The 12,953-nt window shown below is 40.3% G+C and overlaps 1 protein-coding gene across 3 annotated transcripts in view; it reads right to left on the minus strand.

Moving 5' to 3' along the window:
• Positions 1 to 855: 855 nt before the first annotated feature.
• SLC26A5 (solute carrier family 26 member 5) overlaps positions 856 to 12,953 on the minus strand; it is a 32,997-nt gene continuing 20,899 nt past the window's right edge. For all 3 annotated transcript variants that reach the window (XM_033056965.1, XM_033056966.1, XM_033056967.1), the window contains 11 exons: positions 12,737 to 12,884; positions 10,973 to 11,086; positions 10,588 to 10,665; positions 9,072 to 9,167; positions 8,212 to 8,318; positions 6,996 to 7,065; positions 5,531 to 5,623; positions 4,528 to 4,650; positions 3,462 to 3,668; positions 3,150 to 3,204; positions 856 to 2,618 (listed from right to left, as the gene is read on the minus strand). In XM_033056965.1, the coding sequence (XP_032912856.1) occupies positions 2,476 to 2,618; positions 3,150 to 3,204; positions 3,462 to 3,668; positions 4,528 to 4,650; positions 5,531 to 5,623; positions 6,996 to 7,065; positions 8,212 to 8,318; positions 9,072 to 9,167; positions 10,588 to 10,665; positions 10,973 to 11,086; positions 12,737 to 12,884 (1,234 nt within the window). In that variant the 3' untranslated portion in view covers positions 856 to 2,475. The remainder of the gene's footprint in view (positions 2,619 to 3,149; positions 3,205 to 3,461; positions 3,669 to 4,527; positions 4,651 to 5,530; positions 5,624 to 6,995; positions 7,066 to 8,211; positions 8,319 to 9,071; positions 9,168 to 10,587; positions 10,666 to 10,972; positions 11,087 to 12,736; positions 12,885 to 12,953) is intronic.

The following is a 12,953-nucleotide window of genomic DNA, read 5'->3' on the forward strand; positions in this document are numbered from 1 at the left end:
TCCTTTCAGGAAGAACATTTTAGGGAAGGATGCAAGTTTACTGGTGGGACAGAACGTTTCTCATTTTCAGAAAGCATCTCTATGTACCAGTGTAGTTTTAACTGAGAAGGGTAAGTGAAGTATGGAGAAAGAGTTTGGATCTTACCAGGTACCTGAATTACCATCAGTACTCTTGCACAAAAAGGAGAGGAAAGGAGCATGCCCCAATTATTATGATGTATTGACCCAGATTTTGGCCATCCAGTACCATCTGCTGTGGTGGGGCTTCAGCAGCAGGGGGAGGCACTCCCCTGTCCCTGCAGACAAACTGGAGCCCTGTTACAAGGTTAAAGGACCTTGGGTTGTTTATTCTGGCACTGACAAGCCTAAGATAGCATTTAACTTTTAGATAGTGGTCTGTTAATCAGTGCAGGGAAGAGGAAGTGTATTCCCGTTCCAGGAGTGGGCCTAGGCTGCCAGAAGGAAGCAGTGCTTCAGCTGGTGGCAGCAAAGTACAGGAAGAGATGAGCAAAAGCTGCTTAGGACTTTGTTCTATGAGACGAGTTACCAGCACTGCTGGGGGCGTGCAGGAGCGCTTGCTCTGTATGGTCTGGGATGTGGGACTTTCTTGGGCAAAGGTTCTCAGTCTGGCATTTCAGCAGCTGCCCAGAAATGCAGCTGTTTCCACCAGGAAGCTCTGGTTTAGTTGTGTCCCTGTGAGGCCCAACTCGGAGAGGGCTTCATGGGGGTGACAGTAACCAGCACAGTAGGAAAGAGCTGCCTGGAGGTGGAAACCTCTCCTGGCCCCTCCCTTGGCATCAGGCACTTGGATCTGGGGCTCTTGTCCCTCATACCGAGTCTCATCAAGACAAAGTGTAAAATTTTGACAAGTGACATCACTTTATTTTGGAAGTTGACAGGATTTCAATGTGAACTGAAGAAACTAGAGAGTTAAAAACTGAAGCTGCAACAAGCTGAAAGTAGAAAAATATACTGTATGTAGATACAAAGGCTTTTGAACATTATAAAATGTACCAAAAGTTGTTTAAATAAGCACACACAGTGTCTTGACATGCATGCACTTCATCCTTTGAACTCCAGTTAAGCAGCAAATTTCTGATGCAGAAAGCTTCCCATCCTTATGGGTAGGGGAGTCTGAGGAAATAAAGTATCTTCCCCGACTTCCCTGGTTCCTGGAAACAGTTTACCTGAAGCAATCCCTAACTGCAACAGAGCCTGAAATAAAATAAGAGTATTACATTCTGTGACCAGAGGTGAGGAAGGTGTCTGAATTCCTTATGCACAGGACCTGTCATTTGAGGGTGCTGAGTGCCCTGTGCTGTCAAAATCACCTAGAGAGAAACTTTCCGATTCCTGCCTCTGCTGAGCTTCACAGTGACTGTTGTGAGGGAAACAGGGGCATTGAAGATTTCTTTTGCATGAGTTCCATGGTTTTCATGTCAAACCTGAAGTGAGGCAGTACCACAGTGGCCAGCCTGACAAAAGAAAAAGAAATCCCATGCTACCATGTCTTTTAAAAAAACCCAAACATGTACCATTGAACTCTATTTCTCAAAGCACTTAAAAGCTGAGGCAGAAACAGCACTACTGGGAGGAAGATGGGCAACAGAAAAGTACCTTTTTAATTTTTTTTTTGGACCACTGAAACTTCAGATCTTGCTTAAATTTTCGTTCCTAAAGAGACTGCATATAGGGCATCAGTTCTTAACTTAAATAGGCTTCATTCCTGTCTTAAACCAGTTTTGTCTTCAAACTTTGAAGCTGAATTAAGTTTAGCTTAAAATCAGCTGTGTTCTTTTCTAGAAAGCCTGAGTTTTGGCAGTGCAATTACTATACTTATAATGTAATAATTAAACAATGAGTTTCTGACTTGAAGTTCACTTAGAGCAAAAATGAAGAATTGGGTATAGATGAGACAGGTTAGGCATTTTTTTAAAAATAACTGTACCATCCAGATTTAAAACCAGCAGCAGCTAAATGGCACCAGTGTGAATTCACTAATTCAGCTGGCAGAGCATTATACATTGCACAAATCTTTTGTATGCAGATGTTAACATCAGGTTTTAAAAATCATCTAAGAAAGTTCTTTAAAGACACTGGTACAGTGTATTGCACTTGCAGAACAGTTACCTCCTGCAAGATCCCACTTGTAGTGAGTTAAAGTGCCCATTTTCTCACCAGAAATAGGAATGTCACCTTGTCCACCAGATTCTGATTGCAGCAGAATACACAGAATTTTCTTTTCTTGCATAATTTTGTGCTTGTGTATTATTAGAAGGCTATACCCTGATTGAAGGAAAAAATTCCAGAGCATGAAGACTTCCATTTCCTTATCCACTCCTCCTACAAAAAATAAGCACCACCCCATACCCGTAGATGCAAACAGCTTCAGGCTCTCTTCAAACTGTGCAAATTAAATGTTCAGAAAGTCTCTATCAGCACAAATCTGGCTCCCATTCTGCTCGATGCCACTCTTCAAAGGTTGGAGTCAGCCTGTGCAGCAGACCCATGTTTCATTTGGCAAGCAAGGACAGCATCGTGAATACTGTGAAACAGCAACTCTCTTGTTATACTTTTATCAAAAAAATTCAGTCTTGTCAGCTCATTTGTCACAGGGTCTACAAAACAAAACCCAAACACAGCATCAGTGCATACACTTAAGTACAAAGATGGAAGATAACGGCATCCCAGGAAGAAGATGAGAACTTGTTCTCTTACTTGTTACTAAATATTTGAAATTGCCAGGTACATCACATGCTACTTCTACTCCAAACAGGTAATTCTCTTATGCAGACATAGAGGGCTATTCTTGGCAGAAGATGCTACAGTCCCAAATATCAGATACTGGAACATTTCAGGTTTTTTTCCCTTATTACATTACCACTACGATTTCAAGATATTAAGTTCAGTGTGGCATTTGCAACTTGCAGCTAGAAGAAACGGGAGCATGATCCAGTCCTCACAAAGCTGATTTCATCAGTATTCTACTTTCACTAAAGTTAAGGCATGTGGGCTTGCTTTTCTTCAATTTTATGTAAAGTGCTGATACTACTGAGGCACAACTGGCAGCAGGAAATTAGGGAGCAGAGGGAAGGAGATAAAACACAATCTCTCACATAAAGCTCACCAAAAAAAAAAACTCAACTCACCACTACAGCCGGCAATGCAGACAAAGACACCAACTTCGTTGAATTTTTGTATAATCTACAACAGAGTTAAACTGAAGTTAAATGCAGGTAACACATCATCATACACATCACAGTCCTGGAAGCCAAATACTGTGAAATCTGCACAGTACACATTCCCCAGTATTCAGCTAAAACCTAAAGAGTTAAACCAATGATTATGTGAGATATTGGACTGTATTTAAGCAGGCTTTTATGTCTCATGCTGACAGGTTCCTTATTAAGTAACTGAAAAGTTTTCTGTGGTTTTTTCTGGGGAAAAAACCCCCTACTTACTGATTTTAGTGTTTTTGCTCCAACTGAATCCACAAAATTCACTGGGGTGAAATCCAGAATTAAAGAGTGAATATTCGCTTTGGGCAACACAAAATGTTCATGCTCATCAAGAGGCATGTCTTGTACACTAGACTCTGCAAATTTTCCATTCACAGGTAAGTCATCACTTGCTATCTCATGTTTCGCAGTTGCTTCTACGTCGTTTTTCTGGGAGAGAAGATGAATAAAGCTTAAAGGCAGTCAAAGCTTTTTCAATGTACATCCCTTTGCTCCCCTCACTCGAGTGTTCTTCAAGCCTTTAAAAGGTGTACACCTCCTGGTCTCTACAGAAACTGGCTTGACATGCACTCACACTTCCATATCTTGTGTATATCAAGGTTTGTTCTCTATGCCCAGCCTTTTTACAGTCACACACAAGCAGTTTAAAGCTGTTATCTCAGGACTGAATTACCCATTTCCTTCAAACACTTGTTCATCTTTACTGACATTTTTACTCCATTTCTTTGTCTTATCCCTGGCTGATTCCTTCAAGACCTATATATTCAAAAAAAGAACAGCAATTGGGTTTTTTAGGTTTCTCATGGTAAAATCACACACCATCTCCCAACCATGGCAGGAAGTTTAAACATGGATAAAAGTACAAGCACATCCCAAATAACCCTTCTCAGTGTATCTTGGCCATGCCAGGATTAGCAGAGGGAACAGCACCTTCTTGTTACAGGGGCTGCTAATTTGAATTAATTTTATTGTATCTTATTCCTACATTATTATTCCAAGTGTGTGGGGAGGGGTAGAGCCAGAGTCCCTTTGATTTCTGCCAACACCACTGGTGAGACAGCATGACAGTGTGAAGAGTTTCTGTGTCACTCTGTGCTACCTGAATTCAATCAAGATCCAACACAACTATCCAATACAGCAGTGAGCTTCTGATCCCTACACTGTTCCTTCAGCTACCTGTCCCCACTGCACAGCACTTGCTCTCTAAGCAGCACAGCTTGTACAAAACACAAGAGTGGTAACACCTGAAAGCAGCCTGTAAGCTGATAAAGCAGAAGTAAATATTTACCGAAGAGCTCACGAGCTTCAGTACAGCTTTCTTTCTTTGCTCATTTGCTGCCTTTATCTCCCTGGCATGGCGCTTCAGGGCTTTTCTCCTTGCTGCTAATATGATACTAGGGTTCACTCCAGTCTGTCAAGAGAAGAAAAGTATGATCAGAGGAGATTCAGCTTGTTAGGATGGCACTGGAGTATCAATTTGCACTGAATTAATCACTGCCATAAATTTAAACAATAAGCCTGTATTTTCCTCCTTCCCTTAGTGGGGCTGAGAACAGCATAAAGAAGGAATCACCTTGGCAAGCACTGTGTTAACAAGATGAGGGAAAGATGCATCTCATTCTTTTCTTGAGATCACAGAGTGTCGTGTTTCAACCAAATGCTGATTGGAGTGCAGAGAGCAAAGGGGAAAGAAGTGCATTTGGGCAAGATCATTGCTTTGTGAGGGCAAGCACCACCCACCTGTTTTGTATAAGACTCTTCACGGGAGCTACAGAAAAATTTTTCAGAAGTTAGTACAGGCACACTGACACCGAGTTGGGTGGTTCTGCTGTTGCCACTGGCACCCAGTGAAAGCCCGGGTGACACAGGCAGTGAGGCACACCCTGTGTGCAGGTCATCTATCGCCCAAGAGAGAAACTAAATGCCCACAGCATTCCACGGTCTTACACTTCAGTAAAGTTAGTCACCCAACAAGAAAACTTTTATCCCCATTTTGTTTTCAGCTCAGCAACTAGTTTCCTGCTGAAAAAAAAAGGTTTGACAGTTTGTGCTCTGCACCCCCTGCTTTCGTGAGCAGCCACTATGAAGCTACACTCTGTTTATTCCCTCCCACAATGTTGTTGCTTCCTAAGATAATTTGTAGCTGGCTGGAGGGTCACCTTCTCATATTTTACAGCCACAGGCTGAGAAACACAGTGTTGGGCTACACTAAAGGAGCTGAAAGATGAGCATGTTTCAGAAGCCAGTTTGAATTTTCAGGACACAGACATTAAAAAATTTACTTTACTTACCATTTTTCTCAGTGTGTTTCTATATGACTCACAATTAGCAAAATAAATAGATGTATTAGCTTGAAATATTTTGATTCCAGGATATTCTTTAACCTAAGGAAAACATTGGATGTGCACAGTTAAACAGAATAAAAGCTCCTGTGTGATCACAAGACACATGAAGAAGCAGCAGTGCAACAACCAAACCTGGATGGCTCTCAGCATGTGCCAGATAAAGAAGGTTGGCACTGTTGTGAGCAAATGCAGCCAGGAGATCAGAACCTCTCCCTTTCCCATTGTAAAATTGCACACTATCAATGCCTGGTAACATTTCTCCTTCTATATTACACCAAAATGTACAACCATTAAAAACCCTAAATATTTGCAGTTCTCTGATGTTGCTATTTGCAGCTGGTATTACCATGAGGAGGAAATCATGCACTCCTAGAATTGCTTGCTTTTAGCCTGCCTGTCTACAGGCATAATAACTTATTTCTGTCTTTCTCTTTTTTACCCTTGACTCTCCAGGTACCAAAAAAACCCAGCCTTTCAAATCTTTGGTTTTATCCAGACCTTCAGACAGGTCTTGATATTCACTTCTCTCCCCTACCTTAAATGCAGTCATCTCTAAACGAGCTGAACTGTGACATTTTGCATGCAAATGACCTGGCCAGCAGCACAGACCCAGCCTGCCATATGCTGCCAACCCCACCTTTACCCAGGAGGAAATGCTGACTGCATTCAGTGCAACAGAAACGGAGTCTCCTCTCCTTTGCATATAAACAGAAATGTGTGCACTCATATTCCTGCTTTGCATCATATTTAAAGCAGAACTGCATTATCTTTTTCCATAGGTTTTTACAGACTAGTTCCTCAGTAAAGCAGGATGTAACTTTCATAGCAGCATCTCTGAGAACATAGCAGAGAGCGCAGAAAATTGTAGCTGCTGTTTGAGGATAAATACAGCATGTTTATATCCATTGCACTGACAATAATGCTTTCATCAACTTTTGGCTGAACAAAATGGCATTTATGAGAAGCTAAGTTTATGGTGAGCAATTGTGCCATTAATTGTGTATATTTAATGAGTAGGGGATGGGTGGGATGTTGTTTTGAACAGTTTGTGCAGTTCTGAAGAACATACCAGTTTGGAACCTGGGTTCCATGGATTCCATGCACTTCTGCCACACAAATAAAGAAGGTGGCCTGGTACGCACTTGAGAACACAGCAGGTTTAGCAGTGGTATTCCAAAACACTTGGACAACGGAAGTAGTATAAAAGTGCACATGCAGTACAAAGAGCTCGCATTTTGAACAAAGCAAGCTTTACCACTAACCCAAATTTCTTTCTTTCTTTCAACACAGGTGAATGCTCAGCAGCCAGCATTGCACATGCATGCAGTGTGGTAGGACAAAGCAGCAAACTGCCACAGCTGTCTTTGTTCCACTGAATTAAACTACACAATGCAGAAGAACACGTTCCTACCTCTTCATATTCTTCCACATCACAGTAAATGTCAGTGTTAGGAATCTGACCAAGGATTCTGTATTTAGGCCTAGAGAGAAAGGAAACAAATATTCCCGTATTATCACTTATAAAGTGGAAACCTGAGTGTTTAACACAGACTGAAACTTATTTTAAGTGGTCATTCTGCAGGGCCTGTCTGGTACAGGATAATCTAAACATGGTTAAATGCAGTGAGCAGTTTCTGGCAGAACACAATTAAAATATTTTCTGTCAGTACAAAAACGATTTATAAACTTAGCACTGAAATGCTGTAATTTTCTGAAAAGCACATGTCAAAGCATGCAAAATGGCAAATTCTCTGCAGCACCAATTGGTGCAACTCTATTGACTGTCTTGCAAATATACAAACTCATACTGGCATAAAATATGCTGCAATTTCAAAGAGCCAGTCTGCTCCCCAGGACTATGCCTCAGCAGATGAATATTCACAACTCACAAGAACTGTGACAGCAAAGTACATTACTGTTTTGTTTGCAAGAATAAAACTGTATAGAAATGACAGAAAAATACTCCTATTTATGCAGAGTGGAAATCTCACAATTTGCCTTCATTCCAATGCAGATGGAACCAAGACTTGTACACAGTTTCCACCTGTCCCTGACCTTGAGCCCAAAACCCCCATATGCTAGTCCTATCTACACATGAAAGAAATAACTTCGCTGCAGACCTGGAAAGCTTCCCAATAAGAGCTTTGTTACTTTGAATGGGGAGAAGTGACTTGCAAACTAGAACAGCCACGGTATTTTACAAATTAGGGCTTTCTTTTAAAACACCTAAGCATCCATTCCGTGATGACCCAACACAACTTCAGCTTGTCCATGACAATTAGTGCACATAAAATGTAATCATGTACTGAAACTGACAGCAAGAAGATTTAAAGTTCTAAATTCAAAGCATTAAAAAAAATAAACAAGATTAACCACTATGAGAAATGAAAAATCTTCTGTTTATTACTGAGAGTGCAAGTTCATGCCCTCTAAAAATTTCATTCTCAGAAAAAGAAACTGTGAACCCTGGATCAGAGCCAAAGGGCATGACCTATATTCGGAAGGAAATTCCTTACAGCATGCAGTTGAAGAGGATGGAATGGACTTCTGTTTATTTGCACCCCTTAAACAAACAAAACCAAACAGAAGATCAGCAAACACTAATTTTGATAAAGAAGAAATCTGACCTTTGTGTTCTGTAAATAACGGTTATTATTGCAAATGTTACTGCAGTAAGCAAACCATATTCTAGTCCCAGGAAAAGAGAAGCCACAAAAGCTACCATCCAGATGGCCTAAAACAAAGAAAAGATCTGAGTTATTATGCATTCTTTCCTGTTAAAAACAACAGCATAGCCTAACCTCAAAATCTATGTATCACTTCTGACCAGGAATAGGCTCTAATGTAACCCATCATGATGCTAGATGGGAATTGCCTTCACCTTTCAGAAAGGCATAAAAGCTCCAGGCACTCTAACATCTGACTGTCACAATATTAATTAATGCCTTAAGTTCTGTTCTCCAAGGAATCCTGTTCAACTATCAGACTGCAAATAACTTAGGATTAAAAAAATATTCAAGGCTTGCCAGTAGCTCTAACTCAGCTCCATCAGCCAGTTCACACAGGAGAGAAATGCCACCAAAATGTTCTCTCCAATACACGCTTAGCTCTGTCCCACTCCAGCCAGGTTTTTGGTTTGTCTTAAAAGATGGCAAATACCTTTGAGTGGTTTTCTTTGTTACTCTGTTTTCAAATTCTTCTCAGACATTCCCACAGCCTTCACTGCAGTTTCTACAGCAAAACTGACAGAGCTTTGCTTTTGCTGCAACCAAACTACTTCTGACCTGAGTTACAAGATTGTTTAGCAACAACAAAAATATTCTTGCCTCCAACAGATCACTCTCCCAGGGTACTTCCAGCTCCCTGTCTTACATGCATCTGCAATACAACACTAATTTGTAACTTCTTGGTAAGTTTCTATGCTGTTTTGAGGAAAACAACTAATTTAATATAGTAAAATATATGCACTGAGCTGTGCAATACTCACCAGCTCGATCTTACTGGTTCTCCAGAAGTGCCTGATATCTCTAAACTGTTTAAGCATTCCCTTTAGGTTCACCATGACAATTCCAGCTAGCACTGTCTAAGAACATTACAAAAATGCAATTTTCAGAAGCAAAATAAACCCAGTGATAAGTAAGAATTTTAAAGAATCACAAATAACTATTTCTGTGCTTTATAAGTGATGTAAGTCCACTGAAGAGATGTTCTATTAAAAAACCCACAACTTTTCAGGTATTTCAGTGGATATGTGTTTTTACTGCAGCTGCAGAAATGGCATACCAGTTCAGTTCAGTTTGATTTACTCTTTCCTAGCAAGAGGAATCACAGGTTCCTACACTTCATGCTGCTACACTTACAGTGCCTGAAGCAGTAGACTATAATCTCAAATTCATGTTTCTCTACAACATACTGAAATAATTCCTGTAACACTCATATAGTTATAACCCAAGGTCCAACTCCTATGACAAGAAACAGGAATTGTTATCATCCTTTGCACATCATCAGAAACAGACTTTTTTTAAAAGTCAGAAATAAACGTACATAAATATATTTTTATACAAATAAGTATAAATTGCAGCAAACCCAACTCATTATGCTGAGCAATTATGCAGCCACAGCCTTCTACTAGCCAAGCTGTGACTTTCTTTTAACTTTTTAACCACAACCCAGAATTCCTATGCTACAATCAAATGTGGCCAGCAGGACCAGGGCAGTGATTGTCCCTCTGTACTCAGAACTGATGATGCCACACCTCAAATCCTGTGTTCAGTTTTGGGCCCCTCACTACAAGATGGACATTGAGGTGCTGGAGCAAATCCAGAGAAGGGCAATGGAGCTGGGGAAGGGTCTGAAGCACAATTCTGATGAGAAGCAGCTGGGTGTGTTCAGTCTGGAAAAAAAGAGGCTCAGAGGAGACCTTATCACCCTCTAAACTGCCTGAGAAGAGGCTGTGGCCAGGTGGGGATTAGACTCCTCTATGCAGTAAAAAGTGACAGAATGAGAGGAAAGCACCTCAAGTTGTGCCAGGGGAGGTTTAGATTGGATATGAGGAAAAGTTTCTTCATGGAAAAGTTTGTCAAGAATTGGAACAGGCTACCCAGGAAGCAGCTGAATCACCATCCCTGGAGATATTTAAAGTAAGTAGATGTGGCATTTAGGTGCATGATTCAGTGGTGGGCTTGGCAGTGCTGACTTAACAGCTGGACTCGTCTTTTCCAACCTAAACAGTTCTAAAGAGGATTTGCTTGTAGGTATTCTTATGTTCTAAGGACAGAGTCCAAGATATCCAATACTAAAAACAACAACAAAACCATGCTGGATAGTTCAAAACATTATTTATTTCTAGGCTAATTTGCAGCAAAAATGCATACAAAATTTAAAGGTTTCCAGACCAGAGCCTTACTGTTGTTTACTAACTCTCCCACAATCTCAAATTATAGCAATACTCATGGGTCTCTGCTCACAGTCAATGCAATGCCTAATATGCAAAACTCCCTTACCTGAGGAAGTGGTTCAAAAAGGTATCCAATAGCCACAATTACCAATAGAACTATAACTGCAGAGAGTGCACCTGCAATCTGAAGGAATAAAAGCCAGAGATTATTTATAAGTATCCCCAAGGGGAAATATTACTGACTAGCTAACCCTTGTGCTTTCCATAAGGCTGGTGGTTCAAATGACTTTTGATTCTTTCCATTCAGTTCACCCATTTTGCCTATCATGCTGCTTTCTATCCTGACCTAGTCTGGATTTGAAACGTGGGAAACATGTTATTTCTTCTGGTCCAGGCAGAGAAATATAGCCATCTAGATAAGCTTCAGACTTTACTTTTGGAGCTCCAAAGAGTAAACTTCATTTGGCTCACAATTTGGGTATTCTACATACCTGAGTTTTTCCACCAGTGCCCTCCTGGACAAGACTTCGAGACATTGAGCACGTGATTGGAAAGGTTTGGAAAAATGACCCCACAGAGTTGCATATTCCCAAGGCAATAAGTTCCTGTGTTAAACAATAGAGCAAAAAAAAAAAAAGCCAAAGGCAATTATATCTAGCAGTGGTACCAAGCTGGAACTATGCGCAGACATTAACAACCACATCTTATTTACAGTGCTTTCTAGTAACTTCATTGTAGAGAATGAGCAACCTAATTGTAGCTTATGCTTGTAGTTCTCACACATGCACAAGCTGATGCATGTTAAATCATCTGTTAAATAAAGCCTCTACAGAAATGCTGGAGACATTTCCCATCCCTAAATGTTACAAGAATTAATCAGACTGAAAACTAAAATGAATGACAGCACTGCTTGTTTTAAGGATTTCTTCACTTTGGGGATAATTTGAATTTTAACCCTGAATATACACGAAAAATATTTTTTCATGCAAACACCATTCTTTGCTTCCCAGCCTATGGTTTAAAACCATGAGCAGCCCTGCCTATGTTTCCATGAGTGGTAATCCATTTCTGAATATGAAAGAACGAATGAGTGTCCACTGCTTCCTCAGGAAGATCCCACCTCAGCACTGCATTTCTGATGCCTAAGAAATTATTTCCTAGTAATAAAGCCTCCCCAGACTATTCTGCATCTTGCTATTTGTAATTGAGTCATACATTTCCAATCGTTCTCAATGAGTTTTTCTCTTTGAGTTTGTACAATCCTGTTTGGATTAATTTAAAGGCACTGCTACTGTGACAAGGAGTTCTACAGTTTAACACCCAAATTAAGTAGCATCTGGCCCCTCCTGAGGGAAAGATATAGGTCAGGGATGATTATGTTTAAGGTAAATAGAGCAAATTAACATTCATGCATTACAGACTTGTCCTCTTCTATCTTTGGGTAATAGAGCACAATGACATGAAGGATGAGATTCACCTGACCAGATGTAAAACTCTGTAGGTATACTTCATTTACTCTCAGAGGAAGGCAATAATTTTGATAAGGGGGGAAACAGCTGATCTGTGCTGTGTCAGATGTGTGCTCTAGGAGATGTGCTACAGCACAGGAACTCTGTCTCCCTTGATACCACAATGATATCGACCAATAATCCAGTTGAAGTATTGATTCTAAATTGCACAGGAAGGCCAGAGTAGGTAAAGAGGACATCTAATTTTAATTTTAGGGAGTCCTAAACACTGTCCTTATCACTCAAGTCATGCTCAGAATGCTAAGTAAAGACAGGGCCAATTGCTGCCCCAGAAAATGTCAAGTTTCCCATTTGCAAAAGGCAGGAATAAAAAGAAACTATAAAACATAATTGGAATTTTTAAACTCCTGCCTAGAGTTCTTTGACACATAAGGTACTGTATCTATCACACGGGACCTCTATGCTTTGCTCTATTACAGAAAGCAGAAAAAATGTAGCTGCTCATCAGTATGGCCAAGAAATGTTTGTCCCAAAAATTAATATTCATGTGCATGTCCAAGTATAGCAGAAGCAGGTTTCCCAAAATTAAGCTAGAAATGAAACTTGTTATTTAAACACAGCCAGAAGAAGAACTTTAACTAATTTCTGGCCTTTAAATATGTCAAAAATCTGGCCTGATTCCACTATTGAAAAAACCCCTCATTTTTGCCAATATCACACGTTACTTTAATGATGTAACAAAGGTGCTACTGAGAATTTTCAACAAAGCAACCCTGCTACTTTTACCTGATTCCCGTCGATGGTGTAACCATGTTTAAGGGCAAAGATCTTGGCCATTGATACAGCCATTGAAAATCCAACTATTGCTATTGCTACTGCATCCCCAAGCATTGCTGGGTTTAGCTGAATCTGAGGAACTGCTGGTGCACGTAACCTTGGAGATGAAATTAACATTTATAGATTAATATGGTAAGAATCAAATGTAATAAAGAAAAGACAGAGT

This window comes from Catharus ustulatus, chromosome 4 (assembly GCF_009819885.2).
Source record: "Catharus ustulatus isolate bCatUst1 chromosome 4, bCatUst1.pri.v2, whole genome shotgun sequence".
NCBI lineage: Eukaryota > Metazoa > Chordata > Aves > Passeriformes > Turdidae > Catharus > Catharus ustulatus.